Here is a 26,926-nt window from a genome sequence, read left to right on the forward strand (position 1 = left end):
TCTTCATCAGAAGCAAGGTTTAAAGTATCGGTATCGATCTCAAGTAGTGTATCACTCTAGTTAATATATTTTAATGTAATTTAATAGAAAAACGTATTGAAATGTATCGTATCAATTAGATCAAATATAGATAAGTATCGACTGATATCATATGGTATCGTAAAATACTTTAAACCTTGACCAAAAGCCTCCTTTATATCGATTTAGATGATAGGACTAGATATAATATATCATCCAAATCCTAATGGGACTATTCACTTACCCAACTCTTATTATTGCAAGAAGCAAAAACTCCACAGTACCAAATCAGGGGTGTACATTCTGATTGATCAGAGTGGGAGATGTGTGGCACAAGTCATAGCTATGTCCATCACAGACCCATAGATTCAGTTCTCACTGCATGAAGCGAAGGCTTGGAAGAAACCAGAAAGCATAACATGAATTTCTCCACCTACCTCTGATACATTTGAAAAAGTATATTTCATTTTTAAAATTTATAATTAAAAAATTTTCAAAACGCGAACATTTGCCCGTGCATCTTTACCTGGTACCTACCATAAGTGAATCATTTGCACTAATACACTATGTTTAATTTAGCTCTAGCTTAACTGCACTACACAAAAACTAAGCCACCTAGAACAAACAAAAACCTCTCCGCACAAAAATGTTAATTGTCAATTGTGTACTCCGGCCAGTGAACTATAATAGCTATGTTCTAGCCTTTTTCTTGACTGAATCAATCAGGGAAGATAGTCTGTGCTTCTCTTTCTTGGGTGCCAGATTATTGCTAGGTAATTGAACTTGTTGAGCTTTCTTCTTAATTGATCGAACTAAGGAAGATAGCTCGTGCTTCTTTTTCTCTGGTGACACAATGTTGGCCAGTGATTGATCATCTTTAGCGGATGCCAAGTCATCGGATGGCAATTGAGTTTCCATGCCTGATTTCTTCTGCCCCTTGCTTGAAATATCTACTTGAATGCCCTTTTGCTGCTTCTGTGCCATTTGCCGAGCATAAGCTGCACTCCTGCAACATACAGATTTTTAAGCAAAACCAACTCATCATGGGAAGTTCTATGCTCATGCATGACAACCTGAACCAATCTACTTGATATAATCAATGTGGACTATAAGACAGATTCTACTCGACTGCTGTTTCATAGCAATCCACATAAGTGAATGTCGTTTCAAATATGGCCCCCAACAGAAGTTATTTGCAGTATCCGTAGGTTTACCAATATGCTTGAGGGGGACTAACTAGTTTTTCTAATCTAGCTGCCAAAAATAAAAATGAACACTCTCTCTCTCATAAGTAAAAGTTAGGAGATTATGATGACTTAACTGCAACCCTTCAATCCAGGTAGCAGATGATGATATCTTCCACCAACCTGCCGGGGGCCAACCCATAAAGGGGGGAAAAAAGTAGGCATAGACTATGGGTACTGGTACCATACGCACTGTGCCCACTGGTTTTTTTACATGGCAATGACCTCCAACATACCCCTTATTTTTGAGGGGCTGAAGGTTCACACATCTTTTAAATTGTGGATTCATGGGATAATTTTACAAATTACAAGACAGTTTGCATACCTTTTGAAATGTGGATCCGTGGGATCTAATGCAAATAAAGGAGAAGTAAATAGCGATGAAAAGCGTGGATCATCAAAGTCTGTTGAAGGGAGCTTGTCTGCCATCAGGATCTCTTTCCCTTTCTTGCCCTTGGCCTTTTTATTATGTTTCAAATTGTATCCCTTCAGAGTCTGTTCTCCCACATGATCATCAGCCAGAAGTAACTCGAGCTCAGCTCTACTTGCTTCCTGTTCCTTGTCTGCTCCTGGCCGCTGCATTTCTTTTTTACCATTTCTCAGTGATGGTTCTTCAACAAAGAAGTCATCAGGCTGTTCAGGAACCTCGCGATCAGTATCACTACCATCATCCTCTGATGAGTACTTGGTATTCTTCTTCCTAGCCTTCTTTTTTTCACTTCTCTTTCTGAGTTTGGTCTCCCAAACAGTCTCTGATTGCTTATCTTTCCTCTCAAGAATCCGCTTACTAACATCCTCTAGCCCAGTATTAAAAGTAACCTCCATATCATTCTCTTCCCCCTCACCATCTGAACCATCTCCAGACTGTATGAGAGCACGGTATTTTTCACGTTTATCAAGTTTTTTGTCAGGTTGACCATCCAAAGCTTCTTCATTGTCATTGTCATCAGATTCACCATCATCAGAAGCCAGAAATTCTTTTAACTCCAACACCGCTAGCTAGGAAGACACCAGAAAAAAAAAAGAAGGAAGTTACAAGTAGAACAAACATCAGTCACCATGCATGATAGAGCACATATATATATAAAGAAGTTAATTACAAAGGCAAGGAAACGAAATGAAGTTCCTGCTAGCCAATTAGGATGCCAAATGATCTAGGTCTCCAAGGGAACATCATTATACTGAGCTGAAAAAGATGGGGAGTGGAGACATTCCAAGAGTCAGTTGCAAAAAGGGCCAAAATCACCTTTGTGTTGGCAATGAAAATTTGACCCTGTACTGAAATTTCATGATTGTCTTCTCTCCAACATGCTATTTTTCCTTTGTATATTTATCAAATCAATGGCTCCAATCCCTTTAAATTTTTTTAATTTCTTTGATGCTTGTTTAGCTGCCGGGTGCACCAGTGATCAGAAAATATTTAATCTCCCCCTCATATATAAAATTTTTCATAGTACAAGTTAAAATCAACAGGTTCTATTCAGTTGTGAAAAACAGAAACTTCCTTTCAGATTTTTTTTTTTTTTTTTTGTTGTTGTTGTTGCAGGGGTGGGGAAAGGAACAGAATTCTAAATTCAGCAAGGGCACTAGTCGGCAAGATGAACAACAATAAGATACTAACCCAACCTTTTCATACCTTGGTTCAATTATCCAGACAGAAAGCCTACAAAGAAATATTTGACAACAACATTCCACACTCCATTTAACCATACAACTTTTTCTTTACATCCCAGTAGGGTATCTTCCTGTATCCTATCAATATGCTTCTCACAGTGGGCGGATAGGGAAAAAAAATTGCTCACATTTTATAAATTTCTGATGCAGTAAGATCACCTAAGAAACTCTAACCCCAAGAATATCAACAAAAACAAGTCAATTAACCCTAACCCAAGTCTTTATCTAATCTTTCCCCAACCTTAATTTTCTTTTTCCTTTCTATTTTCGTTTTCCTTGGACACTAGCAATTAAAACTTATCTCCAGCCCAAACTAACCATCAAAATCCATCGCATAGGCTACAACTATCATCCCCTTCTCCAATCAAGAGTACATCAAAAAACCATCCAAAATTCAAGGTTCTAAAAACATTTCTTGAATTTTCATCTCCCCAAAAACCCAAATTTCCAATTTAGAGCTACACAAACATAACCATTAGAATAGTCCCGAACTTGGGATCATTCCGATATACCAATACCTAAGTTTTCTCCAAGTTTCAGCCTATTCCAATGGCTTTTCATCCATATCTCAAGAACCTTAGCCATCCATCTATATACCCCACTACTAAATCACTTCAGAACCATCCAACCACTATAACTTACGTTTTTATATATTCCAATTAGATTGCCCAAAATCATATAATCCTAAACTCTTATCATTTGAGTTAAGACCCCGAAGAGTTTACCCTAGTTGAACCCCTTCAATTAAGGGCTGCATCACATTTTGTTTGATATATAAAAAACTGGGAAAATTTCAGACACACCCCCAACTTATGGCATATAGAACAATCATCCCGTAAGTATGCCAAATTGGCAGCCACCCCAAAATGTAATATAAAATTGTAAAATAGTATTACTCTACTGGCATTTTTCATCAATCATGGTTGTATAACTTTTCCAATCCCTAAATTGCCCTTATCCTCTCGTGACTTTACAGTTTACAGTTTTCCCTTTAGCAAGACATAAAAGGATTCAAAGCTATCCTTTGACATCCAACACCTCACCTGCAACTCCTTCCCCCTCTAACCCTTCTTTTTTACTCTAAAGACACCCAGTTTGCTTTCTTGATATCCGAAAAAATGGTCAACATTCCTCGTGGCAAGACATACTCAAGTGCCTCTCACTCAGGCATATCCCGCAACCTATGTCTCGCCACTTCTTCCGCTGTGACTCCCTCACTTGTCTAGCTCTTACCAATTAGCCCAAGGCTTCAATTTACATGAGAAAGTATTGAAGATACTGATCATACCAATCTCTCTCTCTCTCTCTCACCTGCAACTCCTTCCCCCTCTAACCCTTCTTTTTTACTCTAAAGACACCCAGTTTGCTTTCTTGATAGAGAGAGAGAGAGAGAGAGAGAGAGAGAGAGTATTTCTTACCAATTAGCCCAAGGCTTCAATTTACATGAGAAAGTATTGAAGATACTGATCATACCAATCTCTCTCTCTCTCTCTCACCTGCAAAGAGACATATATATATATATAGAGAGAGAGAGAGAGAGAGAGAGAGAGAGAGAGAGAGAGAGAGAGTATTTCTTGCCAATTAGCCCAAGGCTTCAATTTACATGAGAAAGTATTGAAGATACTGATCATACCAATCTCTCTCTCTCTCTCTCACCTGCAACTCCTTCCCCCTCTAACCCTTCTTTTTTACTCTAAAGACACCCAGTTTGCTTTCTTGATATCCGGAAAAATGGTCAACATTCCTCGTGGCAAGACATACTCAAGTGCCTCTCACTCAGGCATATCCCGCAACCTATGTCTCGCCACTTCTTCCGCTGTGACTCCCTCACTTGTCTAGCTCTTTCAGACTTCTAAATAATAATATTTTAAATAAGAAAGAGACATATATATATATAGATAGCTAGAGGGTTTGACTTCGAGTATCCTAAGATTTCCTCGACTCAATTACCTGGCTGGGTATGATCAGTATCTTCAATACTTTCTCATGTAAATTGAAGCCTTGGGCTAATTGGTAAGAAAAACCTTCACAATGGCATCTCAAAAGTGTTTAGTTCTATACTTATCTGCTAAGAGGAGAATCAACTTCTTTATCTTCTGCTGTTGAGAACTCATAATTTGAGTATTAAATCCTTGTTGCATGCATATTACCCATGGGTCTTTTCAATGTGCTAAAGCAAGATAATGACTAGGGAATGAGCAGGAGCACTTGAATCATGTAGATCCATGTGAGCAGACATAGGTGCTTCTATAAAAAGGGGTACAAGTTAAGGTGAATGACGCAGTGAGGTGAACTGATCAGAAAGAAATTGAAAACAGAGGTGCCGAGTTCCACAGCAAGGTGTACTGGGAAGTATGACATGGCAAAATGAACAGAGACAGTAAAACAGAGGTTCTGAGTTACACGGAGAGGTGTATCAGGATGTAAAACAATTGGGGGGGAAAAAAGACGGGGTTTTGCAGACAAGGAAAAAGAGAAAAAACAAAATTTAGGCAGCAGTGTTCCTCTTCATTGTTTGCAGATCCAGTGCTTCGTTTTGCCTGATCAATTGGGTGAGTTGGCTATTGGAAGGGAAAGAAAACAACAGAGAAACCTAACTGAAACCAAAAATTCATGAACTGAACGCTTCCTTGCTATGCATACTGATTTCTGAGTGCCACAAGGGAAAAAATGCTGTTGGAATCGGAGAAAATACCTACCGATTCACTAGAACCCAAATACCACAAAGGGAAATTGGGATTTTTTTAATGTTTAAAGAGATAATAGAAGGGTATGTCAGTCTTTTCAGTTTATATGGAGATATTGTGGTAACTATAAATTAAGAATGAGGGTGATCTAACCCAGAGTCTGGGCCAGTCTTCAGGATCCTCTCAAATAGAACAAACAGTAAAATTACAGATAAATCTCACTATTTCAGGCCTGATCTTAGTCAATTCTCGATGGACAGCAGCTGTACTAGACCAAATATGACTTGCAGATGAGCTCGTTTGACTTCCAAACATTGGGGATACGAATAGGTAAGGCTAGGGTTACGTGAGGAAGGTTTTAGGGGTAGGCTAGGTTAGTTTTAGGCCTGAAATCTGACAAAAAATATTTCTGTTTCATCAAAATTTAGTTTGTTAGAGTTATTCTCAACCTAGAGTTCAAAACTAGGCTTCCTACTTTGCTTATGACTCTTGGTTATGGCAAGGGTTTGTAGGGGAGGCAGAGAAGGTGTAGGAGAAGGTAATCCTAAAAGGGTTTAGGGTCTGGTTGAGGGGTTTGGGAGTTAAGAGTTTCAGTGGAACTAGGATTAGGGATAAGACCAGGGTTTGGATTCGATTGGGCTGAAATTGGGAGGGAAGTTCACTGAGGTTAGGGGAATGTTGTTCCTACGTCTGGTACAGATCCAACATTTAGATTGCTGTAGATCTGACCTTGAATTTTTGATCGAAGAACAAGTCCGGAAATTGCAGAGAAATTCCAGAAAAATAGAAATAGGGGTGATAGGAAGGCATTAGGGTTATTGTTTTAGGGTGGCCAATGGCAGGGAAGGGAGTTGGGATTGTACTTACTTGATGGGGAAGGAAAAGCACTCGAAGGTTGTTGAAATTGGGGGTGTTCCGTAGCTGCCACAAGTAGAAGAAGATGAAGAGACCATGAAATTGCAGAAAAACAGTAAGATCAGTTGTGGGTTTCCCTCCTAGGGAATCCACCACTCCACTCAGTCTTCCTTCAACTCTATTTTTAAATTCATCAAATCTGATTAGTTACATGAGGGGGTGGCTCTATTTATAGCCTTACATTGAAAGAGAATTAAACTAGGACTCAAAAGAAAACCAACTTGGATTCAGCTTAAGAAACCTACTTGGACTCAGTTTGGGAAACAAAATAAACAAAATGACTCTTAAATAGAAGTGCAAACACACGAGGACTCCCAATTAAGAAGAAAGCCACTTTAAGATTGGACTTCAAATCATAAACCAAAATGACTACCGGAGTAAGGACTCACTCCAACAAGGATTCTGTCGTAACTCATAACTCATTAAGGAATGATCCAAATTATAAAATAAAAGTAGACCTAGAATCCTTGTAATGAGTGGACTGTAACCAAGGAAATCCCTCTCTAATTGGGAATCCTACCCGGACTGGGACTATTCAATAACTTGACAAAAACGAACCCAAACTCAACAATAAAGTAGATATGGACTCCTGATAGTAGTCTGCATCTGACCAGCCCTACTAAGGCTCCAAAAGATTGGGTAAAATGACCGAAATACCCCTAGACAGATATACACCAGCCCTTGGTCTGCCAATGGGGCCTGGTTTGTGGTCCAATTTTCGATAGAATTTACGTGGGTGGGTCCGGTTACATCCGAGGAATCATTATTGTGCATTATTATTGAGCCAAGGGAGCAATAACCGAGTTAGAAAGTTACAAGGATTCGACTGCTGAACTTATTTTGGGAGAATCATCTGAAGTTGGGACTCTTCTAATGGATTTAGAGCAGTATAGGATGAAAAAGATTACGCTGAATCAGGCTCTTCCACCTTTAGACAAAACACTAAGGAATCTCCATAGGGAGAAACCTGAGCAGCAGTTGGATTGACACAAATTATGGGCTTTTTGTGCCCTCTTGTGTTGCTTATGTAATAATAGAAGGAAACAGCAGGGGTCTCACCAAAATTAAAAAGTTTTTCCAATTTAGTACCGTTTTGCTTGGAGCTTTCTCTTGAATTTTAAGCAAACCCTGTACCATTTGATACCCTTTGGTCCAAATTCATGTGAACCAGATCATTAGATTTGCTGTTTTAGGTTTGTTGAGATTTGTGCAAGGAGTGGTGCACAAGTTTTGAGGCTGCAGCCTGAGTTTCCTTTTTGGCATGCTTTCCGTTCTCCCTTTTGTTTCCAATTTAGCACTTTCTATTTCTGTCTATTTCAATTTTGGACAGAATCCTCTATCAATTTATTTTGTCATTTTTCTTATATTTTTTGTTTCCTTTTTTAGATGACAGAATTACTTGTCCTCCAAGATTGTAATTGGAGAATTGAATACTATAAATAAATGGCCTACGATGCTGGGAAGTTAATCCAGAATCGCAAGTTGCAGCTCACCCCTACTGGTTCTACTTCTTTTTCTTCCTTGTTTTCTTCTTCAATCTCGCATCTAGTTTGACTCTCAGCGTGTGATTTCTAAGGAGCTTCTGTAATCCGCGTAGGGACTGTTACTTCTCTGTCGACTTCTCAGTTTTTTCCCTTTTCCTGGTGTGCAGCTGCTTATTGCTGTCCTATCTAGATACTGCAGATCCTTCTCAATCAATGTATGAAGGGATCTCTATCTATCTATTAATACTACTGAAGGCCCATAGATCATGGAGAGTTTCAGATTTCGCAACTAATTCAGATCATGGAACTCGGTCAACATTTCTGCACAAATCTCAAGAAGGTTCTTCCCTAACCCTGTCCTCATGTTGAGTACTCTGCAGTGTTGACCTGTTCTATTAAATCTGTAGCAAGGAAATAAATTTGCTGCTAACATATTGACCTGCGGTATTGAGTGAAATTTTGGATTAGACCTACGTCAACACACTTAATCCTGCTCTATGTCTCTAAACTGCTGTTCTTTTTACAGCCTTACTTTTTCTTTTTTTTTTCGTCGTCCAAATTTTACAGCCTTACTACTATAACTGATTGCATATCCCCACGGGTCCTGCTGATCTAAACTTTTTGAAATCCGGTTCTGGGACCATTGAAACTTCCAAATATCTGACATTATCATCTGAACACCATATGATAATTATAACTTTGATATACATCAAGTATCAACATAATGAATTCCTGAGTCGAACACATCAACCTCTGGACAGAAACTTATCAGTCAGGAGATCAAATTAAGTTATGGCAAGAAAGTCACTTGACCAACCTGATCAACATTAAAGCTCCGTTTCAAGGTCTTGACCCGTTGTGGTTCATCTTCATCCCAAGTAAGTTGAATTTTAGTCTGTTGCCGAGCACGACACTCGTAGTACAAACCTTCATAGTTTGCGGGTGGCTGAAGCACCAAAAGATTAAACGTTAGAAATTATTTCTATACCTAGAACTCAAAATCACTTGTTCACACAAAAAAAATAAATAGAATAGCAGTACACTAACCAGATATGCATTACTTTTTTTTTTTTATTTCAAAAAGACTGAAACATGATTAATAGATTCTTACTACTACGGGTTATCCTTGGGACCTTCTTCAGATGCTCAAACAGTTCAATAACCACAGTTACATGAGGATTTTCAAAAAATAAGAGTGCACTATAAAGTAATGCACCCAAAAGAAGACTTTTTTTTTTTTTTTTTTGGGGGGGGGGGGGGGGGGGGGGAGAAAGAAGAAGAAAAACAGAGAAACTACTATCTTGCCCTAATTTCTTTCTTCCCCTACTTGTTCCATTTTCTTGATTTTCTATCTTTCTCCTTCCTCTTTTTCATTAAACAACCACCACCTCTCCTACACGCCATGACCATTATGCAATAAACCATGAAGGAATATTCTATGTAAGAGATTCGGGTAAAAAAATACCAAAAAAGAAAGCAAATAGATTTTGAGTTGCAAGACATAAGACATCTGCATGGAAAAAGGATATTGCAAAACAAATTCACAAACAATTAGTGCAGACATGGCTATGTAAATGGCATGGGGTCAATAAAACCAAGTTAAATACCTCAGTCACAATTTCACGGGGAGGATGTTTTAACTCAAAGGAATCAGGGATAAATCGCATATCCAACACATCAGATGACCTCTCAAACTCAAATCCATCACAAGCATTGTAAAGATAATCAGCTGTGGCACTTGAATCACATTCCACAACTGCATAATAGTACCTGCAAGAATACAAAGGAAGAGATGGTAAATGATGTTTCTCTCTCTTCTTTTGGGGGGTCAAAAGGAAATAACTTCCATCATACAATATCGGTACATCCACCAATAAGATTGAACCAAGAAAAAAATCCTTCAAAGCACACAGAGGACGACTGCAAACATTTCTTCTACTTAAAAAGTTGTAAACAGATACAAGGCTCTATTATGAATGCAAGCTGTCAATTTAAGTGGGGGGAAAAAAAACAAAGGCAGGACAGAGCTATATTGTAATTTAAGATGGAGGGGAAATAACTACTAGTGTAGTTGGACCGTTAATTACCCCATATTTCCACAGATGTAGGTAGATACTTGTTTCTTAGGAAAACGGTTTAAGTGCTAAAGAGACAGACCGTCCATCATTTGGCCAAAGGGGGAAAAAAAGAACATGGGGTTAGGATGAGCTAGGAAGACATGGATAGAAGCACCTTAACATAAAGCTGGTGTCCAAGTGCAAATCACTCTATAAACAGTCAAAGGTAGGGAAGCCAGGAAAATGGGGGCCAAAGGAGAACAAACATACACCAGTCACCAGGTGAACCCTCTAAAAGCAGTCAAAGCTACACCATTTTTTATACCAACAAATATATGGTGCAGGGTTCAGTAATCATGCCGCGAGGTTTCGTCAAATTACCTAAAGTAGAAGACAGGAACTGATTTGAATCAAGCTGACTGCTGAAGCCTCTTAAATTAAAATGAAAAAAGTGCATACAAGGGTCGAAGCATGCAAATAGGTTTGAGGATGACACCAAGGTTCAATTTCGATCAGGTAGAAACCAAACATGGTCGTAACCTGGGGTTGTTTCCCAGCCAACTTGACTTGAGGTTTGAAGCCCAGATATGCTATTTTGGCTCTGCTTTTCCACATTCAACCTTATCCAATAAACACATTCTAGTTACCTAGCATGAATGGTCCAATAATTGAAAGTTACGACACATAAGTGAGATCTCTAGGATAGTTCCATGTCCTCAATTATGGTATTTACTGGAAGCATTTTCTTGGAATATAGGAAGAATACCCCATACAAGTAGAAGAGAGAGTGCATAAGATTTTTAATGCTTTTAAATACAAATTTTGACCCTATTTTTTAGAATATAATGGATTTTATTGGCTCAGAAAAGGAACGGATACTTATTTATGCCAAATATCATACAAGTAAATGTTTTTATACTTCATTCACTTGAGATGCTATTCATGAATAAGCAAATACCTCATATTTGAATCCAAATAATAATTTTTCAAAAGGATAATAGGTCCATTTCCAGTTAAAGAACAAAAACTGGATTTGGCTGTGGGATGAATTTTAATAGATAAAGAATTCAAGCAGAGATAAAGGCTAGCCAGTGTAGTTTACAACTTTGAAAATGACTAAGATTCATGAGGACCTAAAAAGGTACAAAATTTCTAGACCCCAAGCCAAGAAGATAATAGAAAAAACAGGGACAAGGATATATGAACATATCTTTAACAATTTGAGCACGAAGGAAGCAGAAAAAATTATCTGTAAACTAGTTAAAATAAGAGAAAGGGGAAAAAGTGAGTCCAACCATACTAGAATCACTGAAAGTGAAGGTGCATTAAGTATTAATAAGCACAGAAAAATAAATGCAGTTTCCAGACAAGTTAAGGATCAATTTTAAGACCAGGTTTCAATGGGCTTCAGATGATTTCAACAATATCAGGCTCTCGGCCATGTTTATAGTTTCTTCTAGAACACGTAAATAATTTCACTTACCCTCACTGAAATTTGTGAAACCTAGCTCAAAACCAGAGCACACACTTATTGATGCAGTCATCACAGATGGCTTCATTTACTTAATATGTAATTATAAATCAGCAAATACCTCCAATTTGAATCCAATAAAACAAATAATAATACTAAATCCTAGAAAGATAAAAATTCAACCCCTTGTTCAAGAACAAAAACTGGATTTTCCACTATAGGTGCAATTATTAACTGCTAATCGATATGGTTCTTCTAATTATAAACATCTCATAAATCTTAACATGATATAACATTGCAATAAAAACCAAAAAAGCCGTAAAAATATTCATTTGATTTGGTGCCATAAACTTCTATTTACATTTAAAGCAATTTTAAACAACACTAAATTAAGTGACTGGAAAATAACTCATCAATATAAATTGAATTTAAGCAACACTCAATTTGCAGGAAAAAATTCCAACAATGCTTTCAAACAAATCCAAGGTTTCTTAGATCTGATTATATTGAATGAATTATGTTCAAGTCAATCCTTAATACCATATCCAAGAAGATACACCATTAGACTTAAGTCAAAACCACAAGTAATGGTTTGAGTCTTCTCTATGTGAAATTAATGCACTGTTTGGGTTCAAAATGTCAAGTAAAGGCAGCAAAACAAAAATCAAGGGGGAAAAAACAACTCCTAGGTCTTGAAACAGAGGCTTAAAGTTGGCTTGGAGAATACCTGTTTTTTACCGAGAAATGTTGGAAACCAGCATTAACTGAGTGAGGAGGATACTAAAAGAAGATAAAAAGAAGAGCAAATTGCACTGGCACCCCAAAATGGAGGCCTTAAAGCACTGACACCCCACTTTATTTTTAAAAAGCATAGAGACCCCAAATTTGGATTTTCATTGGATATATTTGTCAAATTTATCACTTAAAATGGTTAAATCACTATTTATTTTCAAAAATATCCCTATAATAAACAGTGTCTGAAAGGTTTTCACTGACAAATTTGACAAATATATCCAATGAAAATCCAATTTTGGGGTCTCTGTACTTTTTAAACATAAAGTGGGTGTGTCTTTAAGGCCTCCATTTTGGGGTGCCGGGCAATTCTAAAAAGAAATATCTCCCAAAAATTAACGGAAGGAACCCAGAAGCTCCAGTTCATACTTCTCATGTTCTAAACAATCTAGTGTTTACCAATCAAGAGATAATTTCATTAAAATAATAAATAAATAAATAATCAACACCCACAGAACAGAGCATACATCAGTTTAAACTTGTACATATGTTACTGAAAAGCAGTTAAGTTTTTCCAATAAGGCATGGTTGTGATTTTCTACAACCTTCTATACCAAAGAAGGGAGAGAGAGGAACAACAAGTAAACAGGAAGAAAAGAAATACTAAGAGTAAGGGAATCACTTTAACTTGGTCTTCTCGTATGCACGCAACTTTTCCTCATCAGTGTCATCATCATCTTCAACATCTTCACTTCTTTCTTTGTCACCATCAAATAGGCCAACAGGTCCTTGCACTGATTCCTCCTCCATACGTTTAAGCCCAAATTCAGAAGGATAAACAGCAACCGACAAAATTTGTCCACCTTTGGGAAGATATGAGCTCATCAACATGAAGAGGTTAACAGCCTGAAAAACATGACAGCTCCCAACCATGATTTTGAAACCACATTTACAAGGCAATTATTTGTAAAGGTAGTTGAGGCTTATGCCTCTAAGTGAGGCTTGTTGAAAAACAAGTGGAGGAACAGAGTTAGTAAAATATGATGCATTAAGCAGTAAAAAGGTTCTCCTCGAAAGAAAAGGATAGCCTTCCCAGATCCATTTATTAAGAGTAAATATGATGCACAGATTAACAAACAAGCAGCTGTTTTCATTTTGGTGGTTGAACCTAAGTGGTCAACCCACAAAGCAGTACTTATACGAGGCACCAAACAGTGTGAATTAAAGAGTATTCTACATTGAAGAATGGTCGGAGAACTCGCAAGATCTCGGCCAAGATCTCCATTTTTCTCTAAGGTCGAGATGAGTTTTAGTGTGAGACCTGAAAATTACCACAACTCGACCAAGATATCGGTCAAGTCAAGATCTAGCTTTGAGATTTCTGTTCGACCAAGGTCTCAGTCGAGACCAGGCCATTTTTGCCAAGTCTCGTCTCAACTAGATTTCCCACCTCTTGGTCAACTCTCTTGACAACAGCCTCCTAGACTCTTTTTTTGTTGGATTTTTTGCCGGATCTTCCCCTACAACAATCATAAGGAGTCATTATCTCATCTACATCAACAAAACAACATCAACCAAGGTCACTTGAGGGTGTTCTTAAACACTCCTAAGGAGTCTTTATCTCAATTAATGGTTCTATATTTCACATTCTGCAACACTGCATGTTCATTCCTGCAGCATTTTGGTTTCTAACTTAAGGTCGAGTTGGAACTCATACATAGGCTTGTTTTCTAACAAATCCAAATCCACCAGTGTGCTTAAAAGGCCTAAAATAGATTTCATACCAAGTTTCATCCCAACCTGACCCTTAAACCCCGCCTAAAAATAAAATATAAATAAATAAATAAAGATGGGCCCTTGAGTTCAATCGAGTTGGGCCTAAAAAATTATCATCTCTCGACCTAGATCTCGTGAGATCTCACAATATCTCAGTTTTTTGGAAGGCTGAGATTGGCCTCGAGACTGAGATTCCATACCATGCATCAAAGATAATACAATGAAATAAAAGAATAAAATTGATGCAAGTAACGTGGAGCCCACCCCCCCCCCCCCCCCCCAAAAAAAAAAAAAACCCATAACTAGGACCAAAACCCAATGATGTGAACAGCAAGAGCTGCAAGTGGACAAGCACCCTCTGGGTGTATTTTTGTCCTTTTTTGGGTTTTTTCCCTTTAATTTGGTTAAGTATTTCAGTTGGGTTTCTAATCTGATTTTAATTACTTCAATAAAGTCAGCTAATTGGATAAAGAATCTAAGTTTAAGTCAGTCAGATCTTTTGAATTTGGTTTTATCTTGAAGTCTTGTAAAGGCTATAAATTCTCAAGCCTACCACAGAGCAAATCAGTTTTTTGATGAATAAACATATTGTGAGTTTACAGCCAAGAAGGAATTGGAAGGTTTTCTTTGAGAGGGACCCTCCGGTTGTCTAGGTTTCTGGTTTCCTAGAATTCTCCATTCAATTCTGCAGTTCCAGCATTCACCTTCAGCCTTCAATCATCGACTCCAGAAAGCATATACAGTCTTTCCTATGTGAATACCAATTCAGATCAGCTCCAGGTAAGTACAGCCCCATTACAACCCATCGTAACCCTCCCTCCCCTGTTATGTTCCTGTGCAAAGCAGAATTCCCTCTCCCTTGCACTTGCTGACCCTCCAGCCTTCTCCCCCCACCTAGTTCAGGCCTACAGCAACCTTCCCCACCTTCCTGCAACTCCCCCAGATCCATTCCCAGCCTCCCCAGACCCTGGGATACCCCTCTACCCCTCTCTCCCTCCCTCCCTCTCTCCCTCGCTCTCTCAGGTTCTCTGTTCTGGTGGTAAAACAGAAAGAAGAAAAATTGGGGAGGGGAGAAGAAAAGAAAGAAGGAAGAAAAGGGAAGGGGGGGGGGGGGGAAGCAGAAGAAAAAGAAGGCAGGAACAGGGGAAGTTTTGGGGAGATTTCAAAGATTCACCCAAGAACTCCCCCTTTGACCAATCCCACAACTATTTCCATCTCTCCCATAAGGTTTAGGGAAAGATATCTACTCTACTTGGATCCCTTAGATCACTAAAATTCTACCCCAATAGATGTTCCCACAACATATCAAACTCACCCAAACCAAAATCCTAGATTTGCCCAAGATTGGAAAGATCTGACAATTCATACATCCCACGCTCCTTGGTTCCATCACTCAGACCCAAATGGCCCACTTAAAAGCTGGCGGAATATCCTAGGGGTATTTTGGTCATTTTCCAGCCCTTTTGGGGACTTAAAAAGGGGTCCAGTTGGAACCCCCTCAATCCAAGGGTCATGTATCTAACTTCTTCTTTTTTTTCTTTTTTTTCTTTTCTAATCTGGATTAGTACTTTATGAGTTATGCTAGAGTCCTAGTCAATGTTCGGACCCCATTTGGAATTCATTTATAAGTGAGATTCCTTTTGATAACTAGCTCTAATCTTGCAAGTTGTTTTTCTTTAAAAATCCTCCTTTTTTTTTTGTGGATATTATTTATTGAGTTGTAAGGTGGATCCTAGTCTATAAAGGACTCCCTAGTTGAGTCAAGTTATGTTTCCAGCTTAGAATCTATGTTTTTCTCTCCAACTGTAAGGCTATAAACAGCCCACCCTACTTCACTGTACAGGGAGTTGAATTGATGAATAAAATTTCTGTCTTAGAAGTAAGCAAGGTCATGGTCTTCTTGGGAGGACCACCGCAGATTTTGAAAGAGTTTTCCTCATATCAGCCAGAGATCTTTAATTCCAGCAGCAGTCTAGAATTCACAGCATCTTCTTCCAATCAAACAAGTACAGCAGCCCTAAACCCCTTCCCTACCCTGTGATTCCATCAAGAACCTACCCCCACCCATCTCCCTCCTCCCTCTCTTCTTTTTCCCCCTTGGATCTTGCGGCAGCAGCAAAAGAAAGGGGGGGAAATGAAAAGAAAAGAAGAAAGAAAGAAGACAAGATCAAGAAAAGAAAAAAAAAAAAAAAAAAAAAAAAAAAAAAGCCAAGACCCAAGAATCCAAATAACCTACCCAAGGTCAACCCAAATCACCCCTAAACCCTCCCATACCCAACTGCAGGCTTCCCCAATCATCTGAGGGTAAGTCTGGGTATCCGAAGTTCACTCCTATCTTGATTTGTCATAACCCTAGTTACCTCAAACCCATCCCACATGGATTTTTTAAAACCTTAGACATCCCAAAACCTACCCATATCAAATTTGCCCATCCCCAACTTGTTCCAAATCCCCCATAAATCCTAAATTCATTACCATCTCGATCCTTGCAACCCATTTGGATTTTTTTAATCCCATTCTTTACCCAAAACCCTAAATTTAACAAACTTAACCATCCTATATATGTTTGCTAGAATCGCCCATTCCCAGATTTGTTAATTACTTTACCGGTTCACAAGAGAGAAAAGATTCTTGGGCAAACCCTAATTCTAGGTAAACAATCACAAACCCCAACACCAGAGTCATGGTTACATCAAAAATGCTGTAGCAAAATAATATATAAAAGCTACATAAAGCTTAAAAATACAATAATACAGTAGTTTAACAATACCATAGAAGTATGAAACCTAAGCATGTGATACTGATCAGTTCAGGTTCAAGGCTTACAAGTTACAACTCCAGCACCTGTTTGTCCTAAAGACCTCATATCACCATGACTTCTTTTTTTAAAACATCAGTAGTGAGCTATTGCATAGAACATAGAATATGCAATAGAACCATGGTTAACATGAAATAGAACAATGGTTATACTTATTGAATAAAATTAAGTTAATCTAGAAATACTAACACTTATTTCAACCTTTAATAGTTAGTTTCATAATCTGTTAATGTAAGCCACTTAAAAGTTTTACTTTTCAAGTTAGTTTCATAATTTGTTAACGTAAGCCACTTAAAAGTTTTACTTTTCAAGTTAGTTTCATAATATTCTAATGTAAGCCAATAAAGAGTTGCCTGAAACTATTCCATTACATGTATCATTTTATGGGATGAAGAGAGAGGGCAGGAGGATAAAGCAGCAAAGAGAGGAGGTGAAGACCTACTCACTCACCAACACCTATAAAATGAAGCAAAAAGCATTTGAAAAGGACACCAGAATTAGGGGTTGTATGGCAATGATTCTGGCATACTTATTATGTGCCATTTGCCCATTTTGGCACAGTAGTCGCCAAAATCTTATATGGTAAACCGGTCTAAAAAAGGTGTGTTGGTTCAGCAAAAGTGTGCTGAACCGAGTGTTTGGCACACAAATTGGTTTTGCCCAAGAAGCTCCAATCTTGGTCACAGAAGCACTTCTTGAGAAAACGTGGGGTACAAGTGGTGAAAAACGACTGCAATGCGTTGATGGAGGGCATTATTTTCACCTTATAAACATGAAAAACCACGGACTTCTCCACTCTCGCATCTCTCTTTGCATTCCACTAAGTTCTGCCGCAACCCTACCTTCTTCCTCGTTGCTGTCGTCATTGTCATCCAACCAGCGAGTTCAGCTGTCGACACCGTTACTCCATCATCTCTCCTACTCCCAATCAATCACGGAAAACTCTATTCCTCATCGCTGTTATCCAACCAGCGAGTTCAGCAAAACTCTATTACTCGGCATCACTTTTGGGAAGCGAGAGATTCATTTGTCCAACCAGCGAGTTCAGCAAAATGATGATCCAAACTGTGGTGAATCGCTGTCTTCTACTCTCCTTCCTTTCTTCAAGGAAGCATCTAAAACAGAGAAATCAAGCAGAAAGCACCTATATCTTCTCTCCCTTCAGTTCCGCTCTGGATTTCCTTGCAGTGGTTTTTTCCGACTGGTTTGTTGTTTTGTTTTTATTGGACCCCCTCTCTTTCTCAGTTACGGAGACAAACAGGAGAAACAGCAAAAGTAACAGAAAGTGAGAATCATGTGATGCACCTCTGTCTCTTCTCTTTCTGTAAAGCTAAAGCAGCCCACCATTTGTTCTAATACTTCTTGTTTTTATAAACATTTTCAACTCCTGAGATTATCGTTTATGAAATGGCTTCAAGTGCATCAAGGTTCATCAAGTGTGTTAAAATCGGAGATGGAGCTATTGGGAAGACTTGTATGCTTATTTGTTACACAAATAACAAGTTTCCCACTGTAAGCCTCTGTTTACACTCCCAGAAATCGATTTGGCAGTGGCAGATGAACAATTTTTGGGGCTTTATATGGAGTTTCAAGGGGTTCTGCTTATAGGTTTTTTACTTTTCTATAATTGGCGATTTCATAGTTCTGTAATTACATGAGCTTTGACAGCTTTCTTCAATTGATTTGTCCTTTTTCTATGGGTTTTTTTAATCTGTTTAGATGTTAGAGAGATTTATCTCACCAATGCATTTGGGTTTCAATGTTTTCCAGAGTACAGAGACTCATTTATTTTCCTTTTCTTTAAGGAATTTAATATGTTAGATTCAAAGTTGAGAAGATATGGGGATTCATTTGGTGGGGGGGGGGGCAAACGAAATGGTTCATCCTTCATTTTTGGGTTTCAACATTATCCTTTAAAAAATAATAGTTAAATCTATTAAGTGCTCTTATTTGAACCTGTGATCCCTGTTTGAGGCTTGGTATAAGCACTGGAGTGAAAACTCTTCAATCAAGGCCTCAAATATCAAGATCATCCAGACATGGTAGAAGATCTCGCCACCTTGAAGAAGAGAGATCTCAACCATCTCAGTGAGATCTCGGTTGAGATATACAATTTTTTGGTGTCAACTCGGTGGCCCATCTCGATGGGTTTTAGGGTCCCAATTGGGTTGAAACTTGATATTTAGCTTATTTAAGACCTTTTAAACATATTGGTGGCCTTGGTTTGTCAGAAACAACCCAATGTATGATTTCTAAGTCTACCCATAGTGTGAAACCGAAATCTAGTAGGATTAGGGAATGCAATGTTATACAACATGTAATATAGAACCTTTAATGCATATAAATGAAAAGTAAGTATATCAAATGCATCAACTAACTTAAATGTTATCAAAATTCCATCCATATGAGTTTCAAAATATCAATTTTCAAGAATAGAATAATTATACAACCATTAGAAGTTCTATAGAAGTCATTAAATCATAAATTCTTACCCAAAACGCTAATCAGGTATCTAGTTTTGCAATATAAGCATTTAAATATGTTTACATAGAGTAGGTATCCATGAACTTTCGGTCTTAGTTTCATGAACTTTCGGTCTTAGTTTGGTCTGAAAATCAACAAAATGACCCACCGAAACTTGGCAAAAATATACCACATTTTATGAAATTTCACAGAAGGTCGGGTTGTTCTTCGACCTGTCCTCTTTTTTTGATTTCTTAAAAAAAAAAAAGAATTTGGTTGGGAGGCATTGTAAGCCAGAGTATCTGAAATTATCAAGCTAACCAACCAACTTAAGATCAATTGAAAACAACACATTTAAATACGTATAAACAAAAGGTGTTTCTGAAACATGTGCTCCAGAAATAGCTTCAATATAAAACAAGAATCCTTTTAACTTTGCTTGGAAATATTTGCTCCAGTTAACCCAAAAGAAAAAAGGAGTTTTGAGAAATAAATAAATAAGAAACGTAGTAGGAACCCAGACCTTTAATTGACTCCAATCCATGTTAACGAGTGCAAGTCTGTGAGTTTCCTTCTCAATTACTGGTATCGATTCTTCCTGTTCCAAAACATTAGGCAATCAACAAGAATAATAACAAAACACACAAGAATTTGATAACGCATCCACCCAACTGAAACCAAAATTTTTTAACTGGATAGATACCATACCTCAGAAGAATCTCCAACATCATCATCTTCATCGGTATCCGAAGTAGAATTAGAGGTATCACTCTCTGTTTCATCAGAAGAAGACTCTGGAGGTCCGGATTCTAATTCTCCGCTTAATTCACTGCTTGAATTTTCCTGTCCAACTTTACCCAAATCACTCTCCTCATCACTTTCCTCTTCCTTCTTTGGTTGTTGTTGTTTTTCTTCCTCTTCGAGACGATAATAATGTCGGAGATGACTTTCTGAGGTATCCTTCTTAGGCTTTCCTCTCTTGTCGGTGGGAGCAGATGAGGAAGAGAATCCCTTGTCAGAAAACATACGATTAAAGCGAGAATCAATAGCGACCTTAGATTGCTTCTTGGGTACTTTCCGGAATCGAGGATCGGAATGTACAGAGGAGAAACGAGCATCGGTGATGATCCTGCTCTCCTTCTCATGTTTGATGTTATCTTCTCCATTCCCCGCTGCTACCACTTGTTCTTTCTCCTTCCCATTGTGCTTGCGCTTGTCCTTGCTCTTCTTCTCTGACCCCATGAGTCGTCCTCTTCCTCTGTCAGTCTCTCTCTCACTCTCTATCTATACAGCTCTACTTTGAAGAAACCTTCCCAGTACGGATTTTGCTACTAAAAAGACTATTGAGATTGAGAAGACAGATTTGAAGGCATAAGGAATAGCGATTTTGGACGATTCAGCCAGCCGTTGGATGCTTTCCAACTGATCGTGGCCGTTGAGCGAAAACTAAGCAGTTAATTGGGTTTTGTCACCAAACCAGCTAACGAATTGGGCCAGACGAACCATAGACAACACATGTTTTTCAAAAAGACCAAAATCAAGCGGAAACCTAGAAACTGTTCCGCCCTTTTCATGGAAGAAACTGTGGTTGTTTACGGGTCCAGGGTTCCTGATGAGCATTGCTTTTCCGGACCCAGGAAACCTAGAAGGCGATCTTCAGTCTGGAGCCATCGCGGGTTACTCTCATTTGTGGCTGTTGATGTGGGCAACTATCATGGGACCTCTGATTCAGTTGTTGTCGGCTAAGCTTGGTGTTGTCACCGGCCGGCACTTGGCTGAGCTCTGTAGGGAGGAGTACCCACCATAGGCTACCTACCATTGTGGATCATGACAGAAGTAGCCTTGATTGGAGCTGATATTCAGGAGGTTATAGGCAGTGCTATTGCGATAAAGATTCTCAGTAATGGACATCTGTCACTCTGGGCAGGAGTTCTCATCACTGCATTTGACTGGTAGGTTTTTTTTCTTACTTGGGTTGTTCTGATTCTGATTTGGGCTAAGTTTGGGTTATTGATTTTGCTAATTTTTTTTATAGTGAGATAGGGAAGATTTTCCCCTTTTATTGTCTGAATTTGGTCTTTGATTTTGTGAGTTCAAGATTTTTATGGATTTTTTGTTGAGAATTCTAACCTTTACAACAAATTTATTTGATGGGATACGATTTTAGTTAAGAAAGATCCCTTCCCACCTGTCCAGTCTCCAATGATGGATTTGAGTCAGCGCAAGGATTTGATTCTGGAGAGGACAGAGGATGGGCGAGTTTGAATTTCTTTGTAGAAAGATAGTTATGGCTTAATATGTGAAGTTGACAGATTTTATTCTACTCTTGTTTGCAGTTTCATATTTTTATTTCTTGAGAACTATGGAGTGAGGAAATTCGAAGCCTTTTTTGCAGTTCTTATTGGAACAATGGCACTTTCATTTGCCTGGATGTTTGGTGAAGCTAAGCCTGATGGCAAGGAACTTCTTCTAGGTGAGATAACTAGTTGGTGCTGTGCTTCCCCACTATTAGTTGTTATTACTGTACTTCCATGACAGAAAACACTCGATGGATAATTCATTATTTGTAGGTGTTTTGGTTCCAAAACTGAGCTCCAGGACAATACGGCAAGCTGTTGGTCTTGTAGGTTGTGTAATTATGCCTCATAATGTGTTTTTGCATTCTGCTCTGGTACATTCAAGGAAGATCGAGATCCACCAGAAAGGCCGGGTCCAAGAGGCCCTTAATTACTATTCCATTGAGTCCACTGTTGCCTTGGCCATCTCTTTCATGATCAATCTTTTTGTCATTTGGTAAGTTCAGTTTGAACTACAGCTCCTTGCTTCTGGCAGTCATATATCTGAATGTTGATATTTGCCATGCATGTAAATGCATCCAATACAATTTGCCAAATAATTTCTGGCAGCAGTTGATTTTGCTGCGGCCAGATTTCTAGAACGGTTGTGCTGTTAACATGTGGTCATCATGGGGGTTTATTTGATAATTCAGTTTGTGCTTCTTTATATTCTTTAAAATTGCTTAATAGATAGAACATTTGGTTGAACAAATAGCTTCCATGACGTGAGAAACTCTAGTAAATATAGTGGTGGCAGTCAAGAAGTTGACTGACAGTCTTTGTGACGTAGTTCTGTATTTTGTAGTCAGGTTGTTTGGAATTTGACTTTTATTTGATTTGTCTAGTTATTATTCAAGTGTATTTATTTCTTCTATTTTGGATGATGACAGGCACACAGGCATTGTTGTTTATGGAAGTGAATACTTCTTCGGTGGGGGAATTCAGCGTTCTCCCATTGGAAGGACACCATATGGAACTCCGATCCATGTGGTGGACTTGGGTGTTACACATCTCCCCAAAGAGGTCTTTGAGGAATATCTGAGTGAGATTAGTCCTCGTTACACAGCAGAGACTTACAACTTGCTTACTCACAATTGCAACAACTTTACTAACGAACTAGCACAATTTTTAGCGGTTGTAACCATTCCAGACTATATCCTGCAGCTTCCGAATGAAGTCATGAACAGCCCAACGGGTGCTCTTTTATGTGAGTTTGTTTTTAACCTTGATTCATGTTCTCTTTGAGATAAACATTCACCTTGGTTCAGTATGCCTATTTATTTAGTTTTGATTTGATATTGAAATATTGTAGTTTTACTTCATGCAAACTTTTTGCTCACCTTAGCAGTGTAGTAGTTCTACCTGATTTTGATTTTGAAACCATAACACTGCCATTGAAAATTCAAATGGATTAATTAGGGGTGGCAGTGATTTGGTTGGAGGTTTCTTGTAAAAGAACAGGAAAGGCAGATAGACAGAGTTTGCGGTGATGAAGAAAGATACTGAACTTGCAAAGTCCTACACTTAAAGCAATCTGGTTTGGTGTTTTTATTTATTTATTTATTTTTATTTTTTTGTGGGGCTCAAGCTAAAAATTATTACTGGTAAATCTACATTTTATATTTCTTTCCCATTTTTCTATCTGCGCCAAGTCTTTTTCATGAGAGTGAAGTATGTTTGCATATGGTTATGTAATGAAAAGAATCCAGCCATGTGTTGGGGTCCTCCATGGGTTATAGACTTATAGTTGCATCATTGACCAAGGTTGTACCAAATATTCTTCACGTTTCATTGGAAGGGGCACCTTCTAGATAAATAACTTCATAGTTGTTATCTCACATTTCCGTACTACTTTCCTGTAAAATAACTTTGGGTTTGTTAGACCAATACAGTTTCCCACACTTTGTTTTGGGTGTCGATGTGTAATATATTTTCTGTGCGTTCACTGATCCAGAAGACTTCTTATTGTGTTATCTCTTTCATTGCAGCATTCCTGCCACCTAATCTACTGCTACCGGTGCTTTATTGTGGCATTAATTGTTTTCGCAATTTTTGTGTTACCTTTGTTCCTTTTTCTGAACTTTGTTCTTTCATGTTCTAGGAAGCAGTAAGCACAACCCGCATGTCCGTGTCATCTTATCTCTTAGTTAATAACATATTCGGTCTCTTGTATCTTTCCTGTTGAATGTTGCAGTGCCCATGATGCAGAAACCTGGAAACATACGGGGATGCCAGAAGCAAAGTGCAGGAAGAGATATCCAATGAATTTCTGCTATAATGGCTACTGGAACGCTGCAGGCAAGTGAGGCAACAACACTCGCAACCAGGAGAGTGATGAAAAGATACGGGGTGTTGAATGTTGCTACACCTCAGAGCTAGTAAACGTCAGAATTTTAAGACCCCCTCCACCCCACTCTTCCTTGCCCTTTCTGGTGGATGGGAATAGAATGTGGATCATCTAATTGCTTATGATGATGAGATTCATGGATAGGGAAGAGTTGTTTTGAGGTTCTTAATGGAAATGTTAAATTTCATTATGTTTAGTAGTAGTGTTTTGTTTTCCTGTTGTGGTCTTGTGTGAATATTGGGACTCAAGGAGTGGTTCATGGTATGTGATCTTCAGTATATATATAATTTTTTTTTTTTTTTTTTTTTTTTTTTTTTTTTTTTTTTTTTTAAAAAAAAAAAATTTTTTTTTTTTTTTTTTTTATTTTTTTTTTTTTTTTTATTTTAAAGAAAAGAATTATTTTTTTTTTTTTTTTTTTTTTCTTTACTTATTTTTTTATATAAAAAAAAAAAGAAAAAATTTTTTAATAAAACCAACACCCATCACACAACAAAAAAACCATTTTTTATTTTTTAAAAAAAAAAAATTTTATTTTTTTTTTTATTTTTTTTTATTATTTTTTTTTTTTTTTTTTTTAATTTTTTATGTTATTATCCAACCAACACCGCGGGCGGGGGGGTTGGGTCCCCCTATTCCCGGTCACCGCCCCGGGGAATCATGACTCCAACAAAAAAAAGCGTTTGGTTAAAAATTGAATCGGTTTCTTCGTGAGTCATGAATCTCCAACAATCCACGTTTTTGCCTAAAAATGTGAATGAGTTGGAAACCACCTATTGAGGTGGTTTCCAAATCGAGTCGGCCGAATTCGGGCTCGATATAAAAGGGAAAAAATGAACTTGACTCGGCGAAACTCACTTTCATCGAAACCTACTCGACACTCGACACTCGACACTCGACACTCGACACTTTCATCCCGCTGCTGAAGTCGAAGATCCGTTCTCCTGCTGCTAAGAAGTTCGAATCACTCCCAACTTTCAACTTCTGCACTCCTCACTCCTGCACTCCTCACTCCTGTTGCTGAGAACTCGAAGCACTTCCGCTGCTTACAATTGCTGAGAACTCGAAGCACTTCTACTGCTGAGAAGGCGAGCCATTTCTTGATCTGAAGAAGGCGACGAACACCACCAACCTTGCGACGAAGGATCCCTATCACAGATTTATTGAATCGTGGTGTTTTCAGCAGATCTGGAAGAAGAACCCTAGCTTCTCTGCTCTGCAACTCCAGCGTTCCCAAATCTTGGTGTTTTCGGCAGATCTGGAAGAAGAAGCTAGAGCTTCTCTGCTCTGCAACTCCAGCGTTCCCAAAATTTTGTTCGTGTTTTCGACTTTGGCATCGAAATAGGCGGTAAGTCTCTGCATAGTCTTTATTTTCCCTGATTGGATTAGTTTTGTGTTGGGTTTCTTATTCTCTATCTTCGTTTCTTGTTGGCTTGGTATTCTTGCATTTTGAATTCGATATCGATTTTGGTTTTGGCTTGGGGCTAGTGTTCAAGGTTGTAATAAGTAATTTTTCAAGAATCTCTTCTTCTTTAGCTAACTTCACTGGAGCAGAGGAGTGTTTTGGGATTCATCAGCAAGGGTGAAAGGGGTGTTTGCTTGTTCTCGTGGGATTTTGTAAATTTTGAAGTTTATATTAGAATGGGTACGGTGCTGGGGCTAAATAAATTATGGATTGAGTGCTTTTGTTAAGGGTTTCCGGTGGCTTTGACAAGGCAAGAAAAATCTCTCATGGTTCATGATTCAAAGGTGGTTGTGTTTTTATAAGAGAGTGGTAAGATGCAGTTGATGAGAGACAAAAATATGGTGGAAGTGTGAGAGACCCCATAGAGTTGTATTGTAAGTTACTTAATAGTCTTATCATTCTTTTCTATTTTTTTATTTTCTTCTTGATTCCGTTTCAATTTGATTTATTGTGTGATCTGCTCAAAGTTCTTCAATTGTTCCTAGCTTTGTCTAAGACTAAACCAGCATTAGTTTCAAGATGATCCTGCCTGGGGCTAGGTCCTTCGTGATCCAACTCTATGTTCTTTTTTTTTGGGTTTTTTGGTGTTGGTAGAATATCCAGCTCTATGTTACTCATGATCTTTTTTCTCCTCTCTGCCATTTTTGTTATGTATTTCAAATACTTGATTATTCTATTTTCTTGTCTAAATTCTGGAAATCTGTTGTTTAGATCTGTTAATGTCAATCTTAAATTCTTAGCCAGATTTGGATTCACATTTTGCTGTATCTACCATCAGATTAAAGGTGAGGTCTCGAGCCATCCAGAGAAACATATCTGAATTTCGAAGAGTCACAAAAACAGATCCACGACTATGTTCTGTCAAATTCCATCCTATCTCATTAGTGAGCCACTACCCAAAGGTCAAATCGGATCATCGGATATGATCTGTCTATATCATCACAATTGATAGGGGTACTTTGGCACATCTAAGAAAGTCACCAAATCTCCATACACGAAGGTCGTCTCCCCACCCAAACCCCCCCCCCCCCCCAAAAAAAAAAAAAAAAAAAACTCTTCTCTTTCCCTTTTTTTTCCCCTTTCTATTCTATTGCCTGGGAGGGAAGGTGTCGACCAGGAAGGTTGAACCCAAGACCTCTTGGCAATGGGCTTTTATGTGGGATAAACTATGAGGTGCCTAACTTATTTGACAAGCCCTTAACTGGTGTTGTTGCTCAAATTTTCTGGTTATATATTGCATATTTGAATTTCAGAAATTATTGGAAGTCCCTCCCTCCCCCCCCCCCCCAAAAGAAAAGAATGTTTGGCGGATGGAAATTTGAGGGAAATTATGCGACAATGGTGGAAAACAATTCGGTTTGGCCACTGGTTACGGTTGTTGCCAACTTGGGGTCCTTAATCCATCCCAGGGTTAACTAGGCTACTTCTGCCTTCCATGTGAG

The 26,926-nt window shown here is 38.3% G+C and overlaps 2 protein-coding genes across 3 annotated transcripts; one reads left to right on the forward strand and one right to left on the reverse strand.

Annotated features, from left to right (window-relative positions):
- Positions 1-251: 251 nt before the first annotated feature.
- On the reverse strand, positions 252-20,860 carry LOC149000453 (pre-rRNA-processing protein esf1-like). 2 transcript variants are annotated; one of them, XM_089139483.1, is made up of 7 exons: positions 20,048-20,859; positions 19,863-19,937; positions 12,965-13,188; positions 9,630-9,792; positions 8,840-8,968; positions 1,588-2,261; positions 252-1,024 (listed from the first exon to the last, which is right to left on the reverse strand). In XM_089139483.1, exons 1-7 carry the CDS (start codon positions 20,579-20,581, stop codon positions 709-711), a joined length of 2,115 nt encoding a protein of 704 aa, XP_088995609.1. In that variant the 5' UTR covers positions 20,582-20,859; the 3' UTR covers positions 252-708. The 2 variants fall into 2 exon arrangements, with proteins under 2 accessions (XP_088995609.1, XP_088995610.1); XM_089139484.1 differs by lacking the exons at positions 9,630-9,792; positions 12,965-13,188 and having other exon boundaries at positions 20,048-20,860.
- Positions 20,861-20,862: 2 nt separating this feature from the next.
- On the forward strand, positions 20,863-24,032 carry LOC149000454 (metal transporter Nramp3-like). The gene is given in 6 exon segments (XM_089139485.1): positions 20,863-21,153; positions 21,156-21,291; positions 21,676-21,812; positions 21,910-22,132; positions 22,566-22,882; positions 23,870-24,032. Coding segments are annotated over 6 exon segments (1,086 nt in total). The 5' UTR covers positions 20,863-20,951; the 3' UTR covers positions 23,941-24,032.
- The last annotated feature ends 2,894 nt before the right edge of the window (positions 24,033-26,926 follow it).

Source organism: Hakea prostrata, chromosome 11 (genome assembly GCF_041222555.1).
Source record: "Hakea prostrata isolate BN-2017 chromosome 11, UWA_Hpros_2, whole genome shotgun sequence".
Taxonomy (NCBI): Eukaryota; Viridiplantae; Streptophyta; class Magnoliopsida; order Proteales; family Proteaceae; genus Hakea; species Hakea prostrata.